Below are 21965 nucleotides of genomic sequence, written 5' to 3'. Positions count from 1 at the left end.
CCAGCCCCCTGCTGACCCCTGATTTAAACTCTTACATTAGCCCTAGCTCAGGGATAGTCAATGTGGGATTCCTTCAGGTCCCACTACAATTCCCATCAGTCCCAGCCAATGTGGCCAAGGACCAGGGATGATGGGCTTCATTGCAGCACCAACTGGAAAGCATCAGGTTGGATACCCCTGTCCTGACTGTCAAGTTCAAACTCTGTTTCAGGGATTGAGTCCATTGCTGGTGCTTATTTAGTTCAACTCTCTGGCTCCTCCTTGTCCATACTGTAGTTTGGCTTGAAGATCAAGGCCTGGGTCATGACTTCTATACAGAAGCTGGTTTTTTAAAGGATACTGGATTCAGTATCCAGTGCTAGGCTATTTGCTTTTTCACTGCTTGCACAGAATATGCACAAAGCCCCTTTTGGAGAAATTTGCTATGGTTGCTTTCTTGAATCAGAGGTGCTGCTGCTGTTGCTGCTGTTGCTGCTGCTGTACTGTTAAAAGGAAACTGGAGAGAGAATGGGCATGCTGGATTTTGAAGGACACAAAATTTGATTTTCTACATCAGTATATTGACAATAAGAGCAAAAAGGAAATTAATCAGCCACTTTTGCACTTGCTTTCGTTGATCACCGGGAGTCCTCAGACTCTCTTTTGAGATAAGCAAATCTAGATGGCAAAGCTTGCCATGTAATTCTTTCCTCGCTTAATTGGATTACTTCAGATTCAATTCTGCAAATCAATGGCCAGGATGCAAGCGCTGCAGACAGAACAACAACAACCTGCTATTCCACTTGGAGCTCAATTTGGCGGCTGCTTTCTCCACACGCTTCAAAAATGCACATGCTCCAAGAAATGCCTGAAATAAGTTAGGCACTGCAGAAACTGGGGCGTAGATTAATAGCCAAATATCACAAAAAGGGCTTTGAAGATGCATTTGTTAAAAGAGCACTGCACATACAGATGTTTAAGTCTTACAGAGGCTCATCAATTAAGACCAAAATTAATCTCATTACTGCTTCTCTCACACACACTCTCACACACAGTCCTTTACTGAGATTTGGCTAGCAAAACACATGCAATTTTGCTAGCCAACTGCAAAAACTGGAGAATCAAGGATTACCGCTTCAAACAAGGGGTTCTTTTTCATGGAAAATTCACTACACACACAATTTTGTTAGTACGAAATGAAACAAGTACAGACAAAGAACAAACCAAATAATGAATAACTTATTTATCAAGCTACAGCGGAAGTAAAAAAAAAAAAAGCCTTTCTCTTAGAAATCTGACCCCCATAATGTTAGGGAACGTCAACAGCTTTAAAGGGGATTAGACAAATTCATGAAAGGTAGATTCATCAGCAGGTCTGAAGTTCCAGGTTGAGAGGACACATACCACTGCATTCCAGTTGCTGGGTACAACAACAGGAGAGGACTCCAGACCGTGCCTATGCCTGTGACCTTCTGATAAGTATCTGATTGGCAGCTGGGGGAAACAGGATCCTAGTCTAGTTGGGCACCTGATCTGATTCAGCAGAGCTCTTGTACTGCTTCCAAGTTTAAATGTTGGCAATCAAAGGTATCTACAGGGACAGTAGACTTGAGTTTTCATTGCTTTCTAATTATTTAGCAATCAACTTCCATGATAGACAATCCTGAATATACTCGATAGAACATCTTCACGGGATCCAGATGTTGCTTCTTTTAATCAGGCATTTGTTCCTGAAATACTTACTGGGGGGAAAACATTTTGCATCCTTCTTTAACTAGGCCTTCAAATGTCTTATCGACCTTGCTGCCCACGTGACAGCTGAATCCGCATTCAAGGCCTTTTAAGAACTGTTGGACTAGTGCTCTCTCTGCGATTAACTTTCTATAAACTTCCTACTGCTAACGAGCATCTTTTAAGCCCCATGAGTCTGTGGTGTCTGGTAAGGGAACTGTGTGTCCTGGTGAAATGCTTGCTCCACTTCTAAGCCTCAGTATAACTCAAGGCTACTTACACATGGGAATGGTTTGTACCTTTCGTGGGCACCTGGGTAAGCAGAAATGAAAAAGGTGCCTGCTATTACGTCAGGTGGAGCCTGTGTGCTCACAGCACCTGCCCTTTGGAGGGATGCAATTAACAGGCTGCAAGGCTCTGCAGCGTTACCCAGTGTGCGCCACAACCAGTGTTTTACTTCCCCCCAGAGAGTAAATGGCAGCTATTAATATATAGCATAGCAAAAGGTACATATGAGCACACCAAAAGTTATGTGGGTGGGAGCTGAGCAGAGGCCTTTCTTATCAGTGCTGCCCTAGTTATTATAATGCCTCCCCAAGCATGTTTGGTTGGCACCAATCTATCGTTTTTCATTTAGCCAGGATTTTAAACGGGTGATTGCTGGCTGATGTGTTTCTTGTCAGCTGTGCCTGCCTTTATTACAATTTTTTAAAAGGCGGTTTTCTCTTGCTCCATCCTTCTAATTTTCCTATCATGTTTTATTGAATATTTTTGTGAACTGCTTTGGATATGAAGAAATCTCTTAAACAAGCCAACTGAACGATAACCAACATCATGCAAGCAAACATTTGATCCTACAATGAGACTTCCCCTCTTCTTTTTCCCGCTGCAGCCCCCTGTCCCCAAATCTGCTTCAAAGCATCCCCCCAAACTTCCAGGGCACAGATTTTGGGGGCACATGGGGCAACAGAAAAAGGGAAAGTCTTCTTATATAAGCAGCTGGTGGGAAAACACAATTGGATCCCACTGCCATGAATGTAGACCAAGCTTCAGTGGGGTCTGCTGACCAGTGAACAAGGCAGTGGTACCAGTTTTCAATTAAAAAAAAGATTCATCTGATCAACCATACAAAACATTCACACATGCTCTGCAGAGATGCTCTTAACTAGAAGACCAGGCTTGTAATCCAGTGTTTGGAGCAGGGCAATGATGGACTGTTCCTTGGGATGTGGCAGGAGTTTTCACCCAAAACAATCTTACACCCAAAACTCTTACAACTTTCCTGCCTCTAGTTGTTCAGTCCTCCAGACCTCTTTCTCTATTTACTCTGCCAGAAGTTGCATGACAGGCAAGCTGATATCATGATTACAGGGCTCTCCAGACCCAACTAGGCAGCCTCGGTCCATTCATGCCTTGTTAATTCATAACATCCAAGGAACGTAGTTCACCTCTTGGTTTCTCAAAGGCAATGTCCTGTTTATGGGAGATAACTCTGCTCCCACTGCTGAAAGCTATTGATCGCTACTGATGGCGATCATCCATTCAAACATTCAGTCGTTCAATCAGCTTATGATTGATCACATTAAAAATGGTAATTTGTAATATACTTGAGTATATTCACAGCATCTTCAGAGGCCAATTCTGCAAAATAATATCTAGTTATGATGCCATCAGCCACGTAGTCTCTCTCTTCTACTGGAAGTCCCCAGAAACTGAGACTCAAGCCATAGCTCTGCCCTGGATTCTTCTTTTGGGCCACATGGGGATGGGATGGGATGTTGGGAGCAGGAAAAGATGTTCTAGCAAGGCCCCCTACAGCCAAGTTACCCAAAGAATCCAGGGCTTCCCAGTTCTTTTCATTCTAGAGATAACGTTAGCTTCAACCAAGCAGTGGCAGCAACGTGGCTTGTTGAAATGAATTCAATGAAGAGATTGCATAAATTTCAATAGCCAAGTATTTACACACAAAAAATCAGACAATTGGAAAGTAAAATGCAAATATGTATTCTAGTCTGGGGCTTTAAATTATGACTGACTGTGAGTGGCACTCTTTATTTAGGAAGGGCACAAGTCCAAACAGGAGTAAAATGATCCTAGAATAGCAGTCTAAAGGCCATCAGTTGGAAAAACAGAACCATGGTTAATTCCATAGTAGAAGTATCCAACCTATTCAGATCTCCTATTTCTAAAGACAAAATTCTCAGAATGAAAAATGTAAGAATGTTAGAACAGCCTGCTGGACCACACCAAAGGCCATCTGGTCCAGCATCTTCACAGCGGCTAACTGGATGCCTGTTGGTAGGTCATAAGAAGGATCTGAGTGCAACAGCACTCTTCCTTCCTACAGTTTCCAGAAAATGGTACTCAGAAGCAAACCGCCTCCAACAGTAGAGGTAGAAAATATCATTAATGTGCCAACATTCTCATAGGTGTGGCAGGGAACTCTCATCAGGCCCTGTCAGCATGGCCAATAGTTAGTGATGGAGATGTAGTTCAACAACATCAGAATGCCATCCCTGAAATAATATTTATGGCTGAGCTCAGTTCCCTCTAAAAATCTGCAAAGGCACCAAACCATGCTGTTCATTGACTTTAGATAAAAGATGCACCTCAAATAAAATCTGCCGCAATGCCTTATACCTGGTGAAAGGATTGTTCCCTCATCATTTTTAGCATTAGCATTAATAAGTCAATCAATTCAGCAGTAGCTTAGCACAGAAATCAAGACACATGAAAAGACAATGGGATGCTCAGGAATCTGAAAAGAAGAGGATCAGAATTAAGGTGACAGCTCTGCAATTCAGGGATAATAGATACATTTCGAGGCAGGGAGAAATAAATAGAAGGCATTTCATACCGTCAGCTTAAATGCACTTTGCGCTCATTAGTACAAATTCCTGTTGCAAGAATAGAACACCACTATTTTCAAGCTTTGGAGATTGAATATTAAGCGACAAGTCCACTTGCCTCTTAAAAGTAGTTCACATTTGTACTTCGCATACTCAAATGCTGTCAATCACTCAACTCATGTGAATAATGAATACAGACATCTAAACATTGTTTTAGTATTTTTCAGTATTCAAACTCAGTTGAAAAAGCATTAGACACCCAACTGTCAAATACCATGATTTCCACAAAGCTTAGCCTTGCTTTTTTTTTCTTGGTTTGACTAAGATGGTTCTTGAATTATTTTTTATTTGCATGCTTTTTTCTAAGAGCTGCTTCGCCCCTTAAGTTTCTTTGAAGGACACCCAAGATGTTTTGCCTGAAAACGTGACATGTGAACATGCCAAATATGAATTTGTAAACAAATGGATCATTTAAGCAGACTTCTTCTGGAGCCTTATCTGGCTCAGGTCCTAGTCCAACACTCTAACCATTACGCCACACTGGTTGGTTCAGAACATAGTTGGAAAGCTTTTAAAGGTAAAGGGACCCCTGACTGTTAAGTCCAGTCGCGGACGACTCTGGGGTTGCGGTGCGCATCTCGCTTTACTGGCCAAGGGAGCTGGTGTTTTGTCTGCAGACAGCTTCCGGGTCATGTGGCCAGCATGACTGAGCCGCTTCTGGTGAACCAGAGCAGCGCATGGAAACGCCATTTACCTTCCCGCTGGAGCGGTACCTATTTATCTACTTGGGGATTCGAAATGCGAAGCTTGACCAAACCTATCCATTCTGAAGGAAATCAGCCCTGAGTGCTCACTGGAAGGACAGATCCTGAAGCTGAGGCTCCAATACTTTGGCCACCTCATGAGAAGAGAAGACTCCCTGGAAAAGACCCTGACGTTGGGAAAGATGGAGGGCACAAGGAGAAGGGAACAGCAGAGGACGAGATGGTTGGACAGTGTTCTCAAAGCTACGAACATGAGTCTGACCAAACTGTGGGAGGCAGTGGAAGACAGGAGTGCCTGGCATGCTCTGGTCCATGGGGTCACGAAGAGTCGGACACGACTAAACAACTGAACAACAACAACAACCAAAGTAAAACGTTATGTTGCAGGGGTGGGGAACCTAGTGTCTTTTAAACTGTTGCTGGACTACAACTCCCATCATCCTTGACCACTGGCTATGCTGTTTAGGGCTGGTGGGAGATGGGGTCCAGCAACAGCTGGTAGGCCTCAGATTCCCCACTTATGACTAAAGACCAATTACACCCCTGCCTTTTTTTTCATAAGATATTTATTAGCATTTCCACCAATTTTATAAAACATAAAAAATCACAAAAAAGACAAAAAAGAAAATCAAAAATACATACAAAAAAGCAAAAAACCACATGTATAACTTCATTCCCTTATGTTCATGAGAATTACTTTCCCGACTTCCTCATGCCTCTCCTTACTGCATTCCATTCTCTAATTAATTCTCTTCAACAAATCCTTCCCTTAATTTCTATTAAATTTTTAAGCTTTCTTTTCATATTTACATGATAATTACAGCTAGCAACCCCTTAATTTCAGAATCAACATCGTCTTAACATTCAGCAATTTTACAATATTTCTTGAGATAATCTTTAAATTTCTTCCAATCTTCTTCCGCTGTCTCTTTCCCCTGGTCTCGGATTCTGCGGGTCATCTCTGCCAGTCCCATATAGTCTATAACTTTCATCTGCCATTCTTCCACGGTGGATAGTTCTTCTGTCTTCCAATACTTTGCAATAAGTATTCTTGCTGCTGTTGTGGCATACATAAAAAATGTCCTATCCTTCTTTGACACCAATTGGCCGACCATACCCAGGAGAAAGGCCTCTGGTTTCTTTAAGAAGGTATATTTAAATACCTTTTTTATTTCATTATAAATCTTCTCCCAGAAAGCCTTGATCCTTGGGCACGTCCACCAAAGGTGAAAGAATGTACCTTCAGTCTCTTTACATTTCCAGCATTTATTGTCAGACAAGTGGTAAATTTTTGCGAGCTTGACTGGGGTCATGTACCACCTATAAATCATTTTCATAATATTTTCTTTTAAGGCATTACATGCCGTAAATTTTATACCGGTGGTCCATAACCGTTCCCAGTCTTCAAACATAATGTTATGACCAATATCTTGCGCCCACTTGATCATAGCTGATTTGACTGTTTCATCTTGTGTATTCTATTCCAACAGCAAGTTATACATTTTTGACAAGTTCTTGGTTTTGGGTTCTAACAGCTCTGTCTCCAATTTTGATTTTTCCACCTGAAAACCATTTTTCCTATCGGACTTAAAAACCTCCATTATTTGATAATAATGAAGCCAGTCTCGCACTTTATCTTTCAATTTCTCATAACTCTGCAATTTCAATTTGTCCCCCTCTTGTTCTACAATTTCCCAGTATTTCGGCCATTTCGACTCCATATTAAGTTTTTTCACGGCCTTCGCCTCCATTGGGGATAACCACCTGGGAGTTTTGTTTTCCAGCAAATCTTTATACCTGGTCCAGACATTATACAGTGCTTTCCTGACAATATGGTTTTTAAAAGCTTTATGTGCTTTAACCTTGTCGTACCATAGATATGCATGCCACCCAAAAGTATTGTTAAACCCTTCTAAGTCCAAAATGTCTGTATTCTCCAGAAGCAGCCAATCTTTCAACCAGCAGAAAGCTGCTGATTCGTAGTAAAGTTTAAAGTCTGGCAGGGCAAACCCCCCCCCTTTCTTTTGTATCAGTTAATATCTTAAATTTTATTCTGGGCTTTTTACACCCCTGCCTTACAGGAAGAAAGAATCTATGCTCAGTGACCTCTAGTTAAATGGGAGGTGCTTCTGGTCTGCCCTCTGGGGTCTCCTGGACTCTGCACCCACCCAGCAGGATTCACAGAGGCCTCCCCACCCCATGCCCAACAGCCATTGATTCCTACTTCAACCGTTGGGTAAGGATGCTTTTATCTCTCTCTCCCCCCCCCCCCCCCGGTTCCGAAGAAGAAGAAGAAGAAGAAGAAGAAGAAGAAGAAGAAGAAGAAGAAGAAGAAGAAGAAGAAGTTGTTTTATTATTTATACCCCGCCTATCTGGCTGGGTTTCCCCAGCCACTCTGGGCAGCTTACAGAATATATAAAACATAATAAAGCATCGAACATTAAAAATTTCCCGATACAGAGCTGCCTTCAGATGTCTTCTATTTATCTCCTTGACATCTGAAGGAAGGGTGTTCCACAGGGTGGGCACCACTACCTAGAAGGCCCTCTGCCTGGTTCCCTGTAACCTCACTTCTCGCAATGAGGGAACCGCCAGAAGGCCCTCAGCACTGGATCTTAGTGTCTGGACTGAACGATGGGGGTGGAGACGCTCCTTCAGGTATACAGGGCTGAGGACGTTTAGGGTGTTAAAGGTCAGCACCAACACTTTGAATTGTGCTCGGAAACGTACTGGGAGCCAATGTAGATCTTTCAGGACCGGTGTTATGTAGTTTTGGCGGCCGCTCCCAGTCTAGTGCCACATTCTGGATTAGTTGTAGTTTTTGGGTCACCTTCAAAGGTAGCCCCACGTAGAGCGCATTGCAGTAGTTCCAAGCAGGAGATAACCAGAACATGCACCACTCTGGCGAGACACCCAAATCACCCAAGGAGGGCACTGCAGAGGGTGGGTGGTCCACTTCCATGTTGTCTCACATGGCCCACTTCCATGTTGTCGCCAAATGGCCACTCCAGGTCACCAGTCTAGCTGTCGCATTCTGGATTAATTGTAGTTTCCGAGTCACATTCAAAGGTAGCCCTGCGTAGAGCGCATTGCAGTAGTCCAAGCAGGAGATAACCAGAGCGTGCACCACTCTGACAAGACAGTGTGCGGACAAGCAGGGTCTCAGCCGGCAAACCAGGTGGCGCTGTCCCCCCTTATTCCTGATGTTCCTTCACTCACCCCTTCTTCCCTTCTTCCCATTTTGTGGTTCGCCTCAGGTGCCAAAAAGTCTTGGGGCAGCTCTGATCACGGGACAGGAATTTTCACAGATTGGGTGTTGCCAGAGAGAAAACCCTTTTTCAAGTTCCCCATTAGAAATTGTTGCAATATATCCTTTGCAAATTAAACAGCCCTGGAAAGCATGAGATGAGGGCTAAACAAATCGTTCCCATTTGCAAAGCGATGAGGAGTGTCTCCCTCCTTCTCACCCACCCTGCCTCTTCCCTCCATTTTCTTTTTTATTTCTAGTTTTTGAAATCCTGGCGTGAGCTGTCTTGTGAGCCACTAATCTATTTTGCATTAGACATTTCCTGAGAAATAACTGGAAAGATTAATGAAGTTATTGTTGTAAACACAGCTTGGAAATCTTCGTGAATGTATCTGCAGCACAAGTAGCGAGGCGTTGAACACCTTGCCAGCTTTAACCACTAGATTGCTTCTCTGATACATTTTGATTTTTTTATATATATTTCAGTTTCTTTTCATCAGGAACTAGGGTGCTTCCCTCCCTTCCCCCCCCAAAAAACCCACATTTCTACCATTTCCACTATCAGAGCAATTGTGCCATTAAATACCTGGGGGCTGGTCTGCAAACCCATTGCAAAGCTGCACATAGCTTTTTGCAAAAAGAAAGAAAGAAGAAATACTTGAGTTGCTCCACAAATCACAATGGTGCAATAAAACATCAAAAGAATAATGTGCAAGTAGCAGTTTTTAGATGTACTCCTTCCACTTGCATAAAGCATTATGTGTTTCATTCCATTTCTTTCAAATACAAGGAAGGAAGAAGTCATCAGATTAGAACGTCACCTATGAATGAGACTAATCAAAAGCGTCACTTAAGCAAGCAGATAAACAAAGCCTAATTATATACAAACAAATTATACATATCCTACGGTCCCAATAATTAACGAAAGCATTAAAACAAAAACCACCCAGAATTGCATGTTACAATATAAACAATCCTGGAAAAAATTGATAAAATGCCAAACAATTTGCAAAAAATTCATCACATTTATATCTTTCCCCCGTAATTGTTATAAAGCTGGGTAGTTTTGCTATGCTTGGCCCACATTTGGTCTAACTGCACTTTTACAGGACAGTCCCATACATGTCTAAGCATAAATTAAGTCCTATTGAACTCAATAGGTGTCAAGAGCGGGAGTCCTGAGCAGGTCGGCAATAATTCACACGACTTCAGTGAAGTTAACTCTTTATTCAAGTAAACACAGTCTACTCAGGAGTCCAGGCCTAGTGTGCACAGCAATTCATCCCAGTAGATCTTGCCCCTCTGAAGCAGTTATGTGGACTACCCCACAGTTCCTTAAGTCTCCTCCTCCCCCAGTCCTTCTCAAGCAATCTGAGACAACGTCGCCATGACTGCCTTTGCTCTGCCCTCTTCATACCTTTTCTGATTCTGTGAGACTAGGGGGGAGGGAGCTGTTCACAGAAGGAGGCTTCTTCAGCAGCCTGCCTCCTCTAGGCCTCTCGGCACTCCTCCTATCCAGCCTCCTCTTCTGCCTCTGATTCTGGACTGCTCTCTGCCACAGCCTCTTCCTGCTCACTAAACCCTGTTACCTCTTCAGCTTCTGAAACATCCTCCTTCTAATCTATTCCCTCTTTTCCCCCTCTGCACACACATCATTGTCCTACCACCACTCCCTGGGCTCTGAGCCTTCTTCCCTTGGCGGTTCCCAAACTGGTGCCTGCCAGACAGGTCAGGCTGGTGGAGCATCAAGGGCTTCCACAACTCCTCCTACTGCCCCCACCTCTCCTGCTCCACTGTCTCCCAGGTCCAGAAGAGGAGTGAGGTGGGAGGAGCAGAAGGTAACACACAGACACACTCCTCAAATGCTTGCGTGCAGCTCGAGTGGGGAAGATACATAAACTGAGATCGGGGGCCAGGCCTCTCTGCCTCACCTAGGAGTAGATGAGAGAAGTAGAACTAATGGACATGCCTTTCCCTAACTTTTAAGGTTTATTGTTGTTGTTGTTTAGTCGTTTAGTCGTGTCCGACTCTTCGTGACCCCATGGACCAGAGCACGCCAGGCACTTCTGTCTTCCACTGCCTCCCACAGTTTGGTCAGACTCATGTTTGTAGCTTCAAGAACACTATCCAACCATCTCGTCCTCTGTCGTCCCCTTCTCCTTGTGCCCTCCATCTTTCCCAACATCAGGGTCTTTTCCAAGGAGTCTTCTTCTCATGAGGTGGCCAAAGTATTGGAGCCTCAGCTTCAGGATCTGTCCTTCCAGTGAGCACTCAGGGCTGATTTCCTTCAGAATGGATAGGTTTGATCTTCTTGCAGTCCATGGGACTCTCAAGAGTCTCCACCAGCACCATGATTCAAAAGCATCAATTCTTCGGCGATCAGCTTTCTTTATGGTCCAGCTCTCACTTCCATACATCACTACTGGGAAAACCATGGCTTTAACTATACGGACCTTTGTTGGTAAGGTGATGTCTCTGCTTTTTAAGATGCTGTCTAGGTTTGTCATTGCTTTTCTCCCAAGGAGCAGGCGTCTTTTAATTTCGTGGCTGCTGTCACCGTCTGCAGTGATCATGGAGCCCAAGAAGGTAAAATCTCTCACTGCCTCCATTTCTTCCCTTGTGGCAGGCACCAGTACTTTTAAGGGTACTTTTGACAATAAAGAGTTGGTTCCTCCCTCCCCATCCGCTCCTGCCTTGTGCAATACCCCACAAATTTATTTATTTACTGCATTTATATCCCAACTCCAAGGAGCTCAAGGAGCCCCCCCTTCCTTATCCCCTCAACAGCACTGTGAGGTAGGTTAGGCTGAGAAGCAGCAACTGGTCCAGTGAGCTTCATGGCTGCAGGGGGATTTGAACCCCGGTCTCACAGATCCTATGCTGGCACTCTAACCCAGGCTTCCTCAAACCTGGCCCGCCAGATGTTTTGAGACTACAATTCCCATCAACCCTGACCAATGGTCCTGCTAGCTAGCTAGGGATCATGGGAGTTGTAGGCCCAAAACATCTGGAGGGCCGAGTGTGAGGAAGCTTGCTCTAACCGCTAGACCACGCTGGCTCTCATAATCTGCCTGATCATGAGTACTCGCTGCCGCGCCAGCTTTCAAGATCCCTGCTCCTAGGGTGTGCACATATATTAATAATAATAATAATATATTTTTATTTATACCCCGCCCTTCCTGGTTCAAAAACCGGACTCATTGTGTGCTCCCTTCTCCCTACTCAATGGTAGAGACGACGGTGGCATTAAGCTGCCCTAAAAGCATGACTGATGCGTCACAACAGGAGATAATGCAGTAGCAGCCCGCCATCTGTGCCTTGCCACCCAACGCAATCATACAAATAATGCTAATTATCTGGGCAGAACAGTCCAAGCTAGAAGCCAGAGGGCAGCAGCTAAAACCGTCACTGCGACTTTTTCTGCGAGTAGCACCATTGCCGCCCCTGATCCAAATCGCCCTCCGTCTGAAGCCCGCTCCTATCAAACAGTCACAACGCTGCAATTTAGACAAATTGAAAGCACGGCGACAAACTGCTATTAGGAGCTGCCGATTACACGCTGAGCGTCAAAAGGGAAAAGTGGAGTGTTCCAAATGGGGACGCTAAATACAAAGAGCTAATTGCTGTTGCTTCAAAAAAGAAGAGAGAAATAAATAAAACAAAGCCACCAGAAAATGGGTCACAAGGGAGGCGCGCTGCCTTGAAACTGACTGATGTTTGTGGCAGCATCAGAATTCCACACATCAAGCTCAAAAGTTGCTGGAACCTTTGGAGGCCTTTGAAGTGGCAGCTGTACACAGAGAGTCAGTACCTATTATTTGGATTCCCTACTGAATACTTTGAGTAAGAGGAGCTGCTGAAAGACTTTAACCGGAGCGGCGTGAAGGCGGCCTGTTTGCAGATCGATCCGCTAAGGCAATCTCCAGCACCTTGAGCGGCTCAGACCTCATTTTAACAAGAACAAGTTTCCAGCTCTCATGAGGCTAGATTTTTGTTGTCGTGGTGTTTTTTTTAAAAAAGCTGGTTTTGATTAGAAAACGCAACACAAACACAAACACATACACACAGCATGGACAGCCAACATCCCACAGCGCTTATCCCATGCCCCTATTGTTCTTTCACTATATGCTCAATGGGAAAAAATATTGTGAAAAGAAAGATGAGGAACAAAAAGGAGAAGGAAGGATTGTTCAACATAATGGCTGGACAAAATTGTCCAATACCATCCTGATCTTATGGCTTAACTCTGCTACTGATAGGATGGCATATTCTCATACAGTGGTACCTCGGGTTAAGAACTTAATTCGTTCTGGAGGTCCGTTGTTAACCTGAAACTGTTCTTAACCCGAGGTACCACTTTAGCTAATGGGGCCTTCTGCTGCCGCCGCGCCACCAGAGCACAATTTCTGTTCTCATCCTGAAGCAAAGTTCTTAACCCGAGGTACTATTTCTGGGTTAGCAGAGTCTGTAACCTGAAGCGTCTGTAACCTGAAGCATCTGTAACGCGAGGTACCACTGTATTCACTGTCCTTGTGTAGATTTCCCGTTGGGTTTAGGAATGCAGTCTTAATACTGCTTGTGTCTGTGTATGAGAGAGAAAGATGTATCCATAGCAGTGAACAGAGGAGAAATGACCGCCGGGAGGAGTGCAGAGAGAATAAATGCTATGGTACATCTGCAGCAGCACAACCGGACACCTTCATCTGCTTCAGCTGCAACAAAACAAGTCTCTTCTGCATCGGTCTCCATAGCCACAGTAGTTGCTGCAACCTTCCAACCCAAAGTCTCACACCCAAAGTCACTCTCTTCTATTGTTTCCTGAAACAGATGGGTTCTAACCACCATATATATATATGCCACAAACACATTAGAAGACGTGGCTGAGGGGACTTATGATGGAAGCTTATAATTCTGTTACAGGACACTCAAAAGAAGCAGGACGACAAATGCTCAAGCTCTTCATTGAGAAGACAGGAAGATCTAGCTCAGATCCAACTTGAACAGCGCACACCACTCGACACGTGGATCAGTTAATGTCCTCCTGGGAAGATCATACATCTTTTTCTCCATCAAAAGATGTACCCAGCAAGTTAAGTAAATCCCAGAAAAACATTTCATTCATTCATTCATATACCACAAATATGTCGGAATGGCTTCTAAGAGGCTTACAACTATACAGTAAGGATACTTATTCAGATACACATCTGCATACACACTAATGGTACATCTGTTTTGGCGTGTGGGATGTTCTCTTCCCGGACCAAGGCAAAGTCATCAGTTCAGCATCCTAAGCCCTTAAGGCTGTGCATTTCGGCATGAAACCAGACAGGCGATGTTGGGGACGGAGATTTCAGAATCAGAGAGGAAGAGGAAGATCTCCAGTAGTCAGCAGGGAAGGTTTAGGGGCCAAATTTAGCTACCTGCCCTTCCCCATGAATAGCAGAAACAGGATATACACAGGTTGCAAAATTTGGAGAGACAAAAATTGGTGCAGAAGATTCATTGCCCTGCTTTCAGTTTTTTTTAATCAAGAAAATACATTGAACCAGATCCTGCTCTTAGCAATACTGCCAGGTCAAAAAGCCAAATTAGCTGGTGCCACCAGGACACTGCAAACAGAGAGAGGGAAAGTCGGCTAAATCTGGTCCATATGCGTGAGGAATCCCAATCTGGGCTACAAGCTTTTATTCATTTGTTCAATGGCTGTATACTCTTGCCTTTTAGAAAAACCTTTCTTGCAACGTACCTCACAACAACATGTAAACAAGATATAAAACAGCATAATTAAAAAGCAAACTCCCTGAAAAACACATAATCTACTGACAACAGCAACCAGCAATTTATCACTGAAGCTGTGGTCAGTCCAGGAAAACCATAAAAATCACAAAACAGAGCAGGAGCAGCAGTATAACAGCAACCTGATTAAAACCCTTAAAAATTACGGGAAGCTTATCGAATCCTCATGCAAATATGTGGGTGTTTCATTGCCCTGGACTTGCTATTCTACCTGAGAAATGAACCAGGGTATTCAGTCAGCTAGCTCAGTGATTAATTTGGCCCCACCATAATGGACATACAATTCTCTGCCTTTGTGTTAGCTCCATCAGTCATTTCCTTAATGTTATTCGATGTCTTCTTTTTTGGTAACTAATTATATGGCAGGGGAGACATTAAAAAGGCCTCAAAACACGTAACAAACAATGTTACAGACAGTTTTCTTTCTTCTCTTAAATGCGCAGGATACACATTTAAGCAGCTTGTCAACAAAGAGAACATCAGATCTCAACTACTATTTTAAAAAAAGTTTTTTCCTACTTTTTTGTTGAGTACTGGAAGTCTGTCCCTGGCTCAGATATTGCAATAGTAATGCACTTGCTTTTTACAGGGGAAATGTAATTCTATCTCTCATGGTCAACACGGAAGAAACTCAATAATGCCACAATTCACTCTACAATGATGGGGGGTGGGGAAACTCTTTGGGATTAAGAGGAAGTATCTAACTTCCACGGAGAATTTTTAGTACTGAAATGACCATAAGCATGTCATCAAACATCAGGAACAACTGTACATATAGAGGTACTCTCTATCAGGGGTATACTGTACTGTTTTTATCATAAGACATTAAATAAAGAGAGACCCCCCAGTTAAAGAAACCAGGTTTCAGTGATGGAAAATCTGAAGGCGAAAGGGGAAATGCAATCTATTCTCTGTAGCGGATCATGTGAAAACCTACTGGTCTGGAAGATGCACCCTAATTGTGAAAAACCCATTTGAATTAGCCTATTGATTGCTCATTTGTTAGCCGGCCAGCATCAAATATGTTTTGAGACTGGCTGTGTCCCAGCAGGACTGATCTCACTCTGGATCATTCCGATAGAAAGAGGGAAAGGTTCTGTTGCAGTTGCTTTGCTTTCTATGGACATTAACTCTCTGCACCTCCAAAAGCAAACTTAAACCAAAGATAGTAAAAGAAATACAATACAGCTTTCAGCACCTTCAGGAACATAGTAAGCTGCTATTTGCACCAGGTGAGATTGTCCATCTAGCCGGCCATTGAATGGCATGATCCAATTCTCCGAAGTCTTAGATTTTTTTGCACCACCTGCCAGCTGATCTTTTTAGCTGGAGATGATGAGGTTTGAACCCGGGACCATCTGCACACAAAGCCAATGTTCTGCCACTGAGAAGTGGTGCACCTCTAAGCACCTTTTCCTGGACAGCTTGGCTATCCAAGATCCTTTTTGTTAGTAAAAGATTCCATCAATCTTGTCTCTGAAAAATTTTACACATTGCTTGGAAAGACAGATGAATTAATGCCAGTGTACTGGAAGAAGCAAAGATCACCAGTGTCAAAGCAATGATTCTTCAACATCAACTTTGTTGGACTGGTCATGTTGTGCGGATGCCTGATGATCGTCTTCCAAAGCAACTACTCTACTCCGAACTTAAAAATGGAAAGGATAATGCTGGTGGTCAGAAGAAGAGGTTTAAAGACTCTCAAAAGGCAAATTTTAAAAGATGTAGTAGAAACATCGACAACTGGGAAACACTGGCCTGTGAGCGCTCCAATTGGAGAACAACCTTTACCAAAGGTGTCATGGGCTTTGAAGACGCTCAAACTCAGGACGAAAGGGAGAAATGTGCTAGGAAGAAGGCACGCTTGGCAAATCTACACCGTGATCAACTCCTGCCTGGAAACCTATGTCCTGACTGTGGAAGGACGTGTGGGTCCAGAATTGGCCTCCACAGCCACTTACGGACTCATTGTTAAAACCGTGTTTATGGAAGACAATCTTACTCGGCTACGAGTGATCGCCAAAGAAAGAAAGAAGGAGATTGAGCTTGAAACATTCTGCATGGAGGTACATCCACTTACCACTTAGTACAGACCCTCCTCCTGAATATAAATGTGTGATTTTGCCATGCCTACCTTAGATGATTCTGGCTCCCCATGCTGTCTCTTGGGCGTTCCTTTTGACTCAAGCAACTTAGAAGAGCTCTCCTTCTTATGGGAGGATGAGTCCACTGTCTCGCCTTCAAGTTGCAGGTTAATTCCTTCCGTGTGGACGGCGAGATCGATACCATTTGGATTTAGACTGCAATGGATAGCTGGAAGAAGGAATTGCAATGAGTCTGGAGCGTAGGAAAGGACAACATGAAAGGTTTTCAACATTCTGTTGCACTCTAGCATCACATGAGGAAACAAAAGCCAGGGCATGCATCTTTTAAATCTATGAGATGTAGGCTATTGATTTATTTCATTAAACGTATACACTACTCAACTGTAGAAGAACCCTCAAAGAGGTTCACAAAAAGATAAAATAATATAATCATCAAAATAAAAGTTTGCAGCAATAATTTGAAACATACAGAAAGTTAAAACAACAACAGACTACAACAGATCAAGAGTCATCACAGCTTTCTAAGCATGTGGGTAGGCTTGTCTTAAACAAGAAATGCTTTATAGCAGGCACCCAAAAAATACAGTGAAGGCAACTGCTTGATATCAATAGGCAGGAGTCCCAAAGTTTAGGAGCTGACACACAAAACAACCGAGTTCTTACAAATGTGGAGTAGGTATCATATGTGGCCAATTTCACCGATCGAAGCAGACAAGCGGGCACATAAGGGGTAAACTGATCTCAAGTTGTTAAGGGCTTTGTATACTAATAGCGGGATATGGGTGGCGCTGTAGGTTAAACTACAGAGCCTAGGACTTGCCAATCGGAAGGTCAGCGGTTCGAATCCCTGAGATGGGGTGAGCTCCCGTTGCTCAGTCCCTGCTCCTGCCAACCTAGCAGTTCGAAAGCACGTCAAAGTGCAAGTAGATAAATAGGTACCGCTCTGGCGGGAAGATAAACGGCATTTCCGTGCGCTACTCTGGTACGCCAGAAGCGGCTTAGTCATGCTGGCCACATGACCCGGAAACTGTACGCCGGCTCCCTTGGCCAATAAAGCGAGATGAGCGCCGCAACCCCAGAGTCGGTCAGGACTGGACCTAATGGTAAAGGGTAGCTTTACCTTTACCTTATACTAATAGCAATACATTGGTACCTTGGTTCTCAAACACCTTGGTACTCAAACAACTTGGAACCCAAACACTGCAAACCCGGAAGTAAGTGTTCTGGTTTGTGAACTTTTTTTGGAAGCCGAACATGCTCCGCTTTGAGTGCCGCACTTCCGTTTTGAGCGTTACGCTGAGGTCTGTCTGTTTTTGCTATTTATTTTGCATTTTTGTTTTTGCGGCTTCTTTGTTTTGTTTTTGTGACTGTATGGAAGCCAGTTTAGCTACCGATTGATTGATTGATTGATTGATTGACTGTGTGACAGCAGTACATAGTTTATTCTTTCATTTTATGGATCAATGGTCTCGTTAGATAGTAAAAGTCATGTTAAATTGCTGTTTTAGGGGTTGTTTTTAAAAGTCTGGAATGGATTAATCCATTTTGCATTACTTTCTATGGGAAAACACACCTTGGTTTTGGAACACTTTGGTTTTGGAACAGGCTTCCGGGACGGATTAAGTTTGAGAACCAAGGTGCCACTGTATCTTGAACTTGGCCCAAGAGCAGATCGGCAACCAGTGCAGATCTCTGAGCACAGGAGTTGTGTTGTGAGGGAGAACAAGACGGTCCACACTTTACACTGAACACAAGCTGACTCTACACTTGCATTTGTGTGAAAGACTGGACTCCTACTGAGTACAGTGGTACCTCGGTTAAGAACTTAATTTGTTCCGGAGGTCTGTACTTAACCTGAAACTGTTCTTAACCTGAAGCACCACTTTAGCTAATGGGGCCTCCCGCTGCTGCTGTGCTGCCGTTGTGCGATTTCTGTTCTCAACCTGAAGCAAAGTTCTTAACCCGAGGTACTATTTCTGGGTTAGCGGAGTCTGTAACCTGAAGCGTCTGTAACCTGAAGCGTCTGTAACCTGAGGTACCACTGTGGACCATGCAGTCTAATGTTACACACGAATGGCTGTACAGGTGTCCTGTTCAACTAGTTGTATTGCACAGATTGTACACTTGTTGAATATGACATGAATATGACCCCTAAAGCATTTGTTGTTTCTCTGCCTTAACCCTGTTTCTTCATCCTTTAGACATTTACAGGATTTACAGCATGTACTGCGAACGCATGTATTTCTTGACATAAGCCAATTAGATGTGGTGTCATTAGACAACGACGGATCCAGCAGGAGGATTTCTTCCGTACAATCTGAGTAATGTTATTCATAGTCTACAAATTGAAAAGTTATGATACATCTAACTTCTTTATTCAGGGTAACAAGGGGGAAGAAAAGCTTACATAGCAATGGCACTCTATAGCAGAATGGATTAACCAGGAAAGAGCTCTTTTAAAGCCAAATGAGCTGCACTCTCAGTCTGCACTTTCGTAGGATTATTCTATTAACCAAATTTATTTATCCAGTTCCGTACACTAAGCCTTTTTCAAATGACAGTTCTCGGTTTCTTAAACAATTACATGGTGGGGGGCGGGGCGGGGCAGAGAACAGCTTCTGCACCGAGTTAAAATTGATTGGAATTCAAATCAGTCCACATTATCCAATGTGAGATGTATTCTAAAGACGCCTATAAATGAAACAAAGACATTGGATTCTTATCTCATTATACATGACTAAGCCATTTCTCACCTTCTCACCCCTTGCCTTTTCCTGTAAGACCTATTGCAGTCGTTAAGAGTCGTCAACAGGCTCATCTCAGCTATCTGCCAATCTCCCATTCCCACCACCCTTCTGAGTAATACCCCTCCCCACCTTCTCACTATATAGAAGGACCTGGCAACTTCTGTTTCAGTGTATCTGAAGAAGTGTGCATGCACACGAAAGCTCATACCAAGAACTAACTTAGTTGGTCTTTAAGGTGCTACTGGAAGGAATTTTTTTATTTTTCCTATAAATGACTAAAGGTTGAAAATCCTTGAGTGAAATCTTTGAAAAATATTTTTAAAAAGACCTCACCCACATTCCAGCCTGGCAAAAGAATTTGAGGAGGGGGTGGAGCAGGGGTGGAGGAAGGGGGGTGGAGGTAGGCCACCCCGGGTGTCACCACGGAGGGGGGTGACAAAATGGCGGGCGGCACTCACCGTGGGGCCTGCAAGACGCCCGAGCCACACGTCTCTCCTGGGAGTGACGTGGTGGCTTGGGCGCCGGCAGGCTCCAGGTTGCCCCAAACGGTCCACCCGCTGCCTCCCCCTCAGCTGTAGGGCAGCTGAGGGGGAGGAGGCAGACAGACTCCTCAGAGGCCCCACGGGGCATCCGGCCCCAGCTCGCCCCACCCCTGGGCGCAGGGCACACATGCCACCCTAGGCGCCAGATCAACTTGCTCCACCGCTGAGGTGGAGAAGAGTCGGTGAAGGATCTGACCTTGGAAGAGAGAGGATGTATTATTATTAATAATAATAATAAAAATAATTTATTATTTATACCCCGCCCATCTGGCTGGGTTTCCCCAGCCACTCTGGGCGGCTTCCAACAGAACACTAAAATACAATAACCTATTAAACATTAAAAGCTTCTCTAAACAGTTAAAAGTAAAATACAGTGATACCTTGGGTTAAGAACTTAATTCGTTCTGGAGGACTGTTCTTAACCTGAAACTGTTCTTAACCTGAGGTACCACTTTAGCTAATGGGGCCTCCTGCTGACGCCACACGATTTCTGTTCTCATCCTGAAGCAAAGTTCTTAACCCGAGGTACTATTTCTGGGTTAGCGGAGTCTGTAACCTGAAGCATATGTAACCCGAGGTACCACTGTAGTTGTTTATTTCCTTGAAATCTGACGGGAGGGCGTTCCATAGGGCGGGCGCCACTACCGAGAAGGCCCTCTGCCTGGTTCCCTGTGACCTCACTTCTCGCAGAAGGGGAACCGCCAGAAGGCCCTCGGGGCTGGACCTCAGCGTCCGGGCTGAATGATGGGGGATGGAGATGCTCCTTCAGGTATACAGAACTGAGGCCGTTCAGGGCTTTAAAGGTCAGCACCAACACTTTGAATTGTGCTTGGAAACGTACTGGGCTGGTAGAGTCCCAAGGACTAAGCAGAGAGGCCTGGGGAGTGCAATTGCCCCCATGGGCCTGAGGTTTTCCCACCCGCTATGTGCACACCCACCAAAAAAAAAGAGTAAAAGGATATCCCGTCAAGCAGTCCCTACATTGCAAAACAGAAGCAATGTTTTAGCACAGACAGGCAGCAGAACGCAGGGGCAGCCTCCCTAGATTGTAGGGGGAATTTTGGAACATGCCCACTGATGCTTCCTTCCTATCATTCCAAGCGCATACAGTGGTACCTCGGGTTACATACGCTTCAGGTTACAGACTCCGCTAACCCAGAAATAGTACCTCAGGTTAAGAACTTTGCTTCAGGATGAGAACAGAAATTGTGCTCCGGCAGCAGGAGGCCCCATTAGCTAAAGTGGTACCTCAGGTTAAGAACAGTTTCAGGTAAAGAACAGACCTTCGGAACGAATGAAGTACTTAACCCGAGGTACCACTGTATACTTGAATGTGCCTGGCTGTCGTTACCCTCCTCCAAACGAAGCCCCCCAATATGTGGAATTGGATTAATATTCTTTTATAGCAGATAGCCAGCCTTAAGCCACACGCGGACGCCCCCAGAGGAATCCCTGCCTGAGAGAAAAGCCTACGAAGGCATTCTCTGCAGGCCTCCGGGGTGTGCGCTGTGACCTCGGAGGACAACCAAAAATAGAGATTTCCAAACCAAGCTAATTGGTCAGTCAAGCAGGGGGCAGATGGATCTGCAACAGCCGCAGGTGACATTAAACTCCTGCATTTCCAAAAGTCACTAGCCAAGCAATTCGCAATTTCCCCAGAGGGACGAAGGTTATACAGTAATTTAAATCGAGCCGGGGTGTTTGTCACATCCCTAATAAAAGAAGAATTGATACAAATGATCCTTCCAGTTATATCCTAGATATATAATTGAAAGTCTGGGAGGGTTGGGGGGGACTATTCAGTGGAAAACTACTCAGGTTTTAAATCAATGTTAGCCAGATTTGGGGCCGCCTGATCCAAAGTGGAGCTGAAATACTTGCATTTAAGCGGATTAGTCCTATTGAAATCAATAGGGCTAAATCAACCCTAATCCAAATAATTCAATTTAAAGCTATTGTAGAGCAAACTGTATGTGTGTCCAATATTTTTGAAGAATTCTTCCCCCGCTTTCTTCTGCTGGCACTGGAAAAATGAAGATGCAACAGACTCCATTTTCCCCCATAATCTCTCTGCCTACAAGCGTGAGAAGAATTCTGCGTCCCCTTTTCTTGCTTGTCCACCAGAGCCAAATAGCATGGAACCGCCTAGATCAGAAGATCAGCGACTAGAAGCCTAAGGGCCGAATCTGCTCTTACCCCACTTGC

At 44.2% G+C, this 21965-nt stretch overlaps 1 protein-coding gene across 7 annotated transcripts in view; it reads right to left on the bottom strand.

The window, feature by feature from the left end:
- The window catches only part of SAMD12 (sterile alpha motif domain containing 12), a 205191-nt gene that overhangs the window by 170629 nt on the left and 12597 nt on the right, over nucleotides 1-21965 (bottom strand). For all 7 annotated transcript variants that reach the window (XR_014529101.1, XR_014529102.1, XR_014529103.1 and 4 more), the window contains exon 2: nucleotides 16501-16679. Coding sequence is in view for 4 of the 7 variants with exons in the window: in XM_083517094.1 (XP_083373220.1) it covers nucleotides 16501-16679 (179 nt within the window). In the remaining 3 variants the exon portion in view is untranslated. The remainder of the gene's footprint in view (nucleotides 1-16500; nucleotides 16680-21965) is intronic.

This window comes from Podarcis liolepis (genome assembly GCF_965112155.1).
Source record: "Podarcis liolepis genome assembly, chromosome: 8".
NCBI classification, from domain to species: Eukaryota; Metazoa; Chordata; class Lepidosauria; order Squamata; family Lacertidae; genus Podarcis; species Podarcis liolepis.
This window is presented reverse-complemented; position numbering and strand designations above follow the sequence as displayed.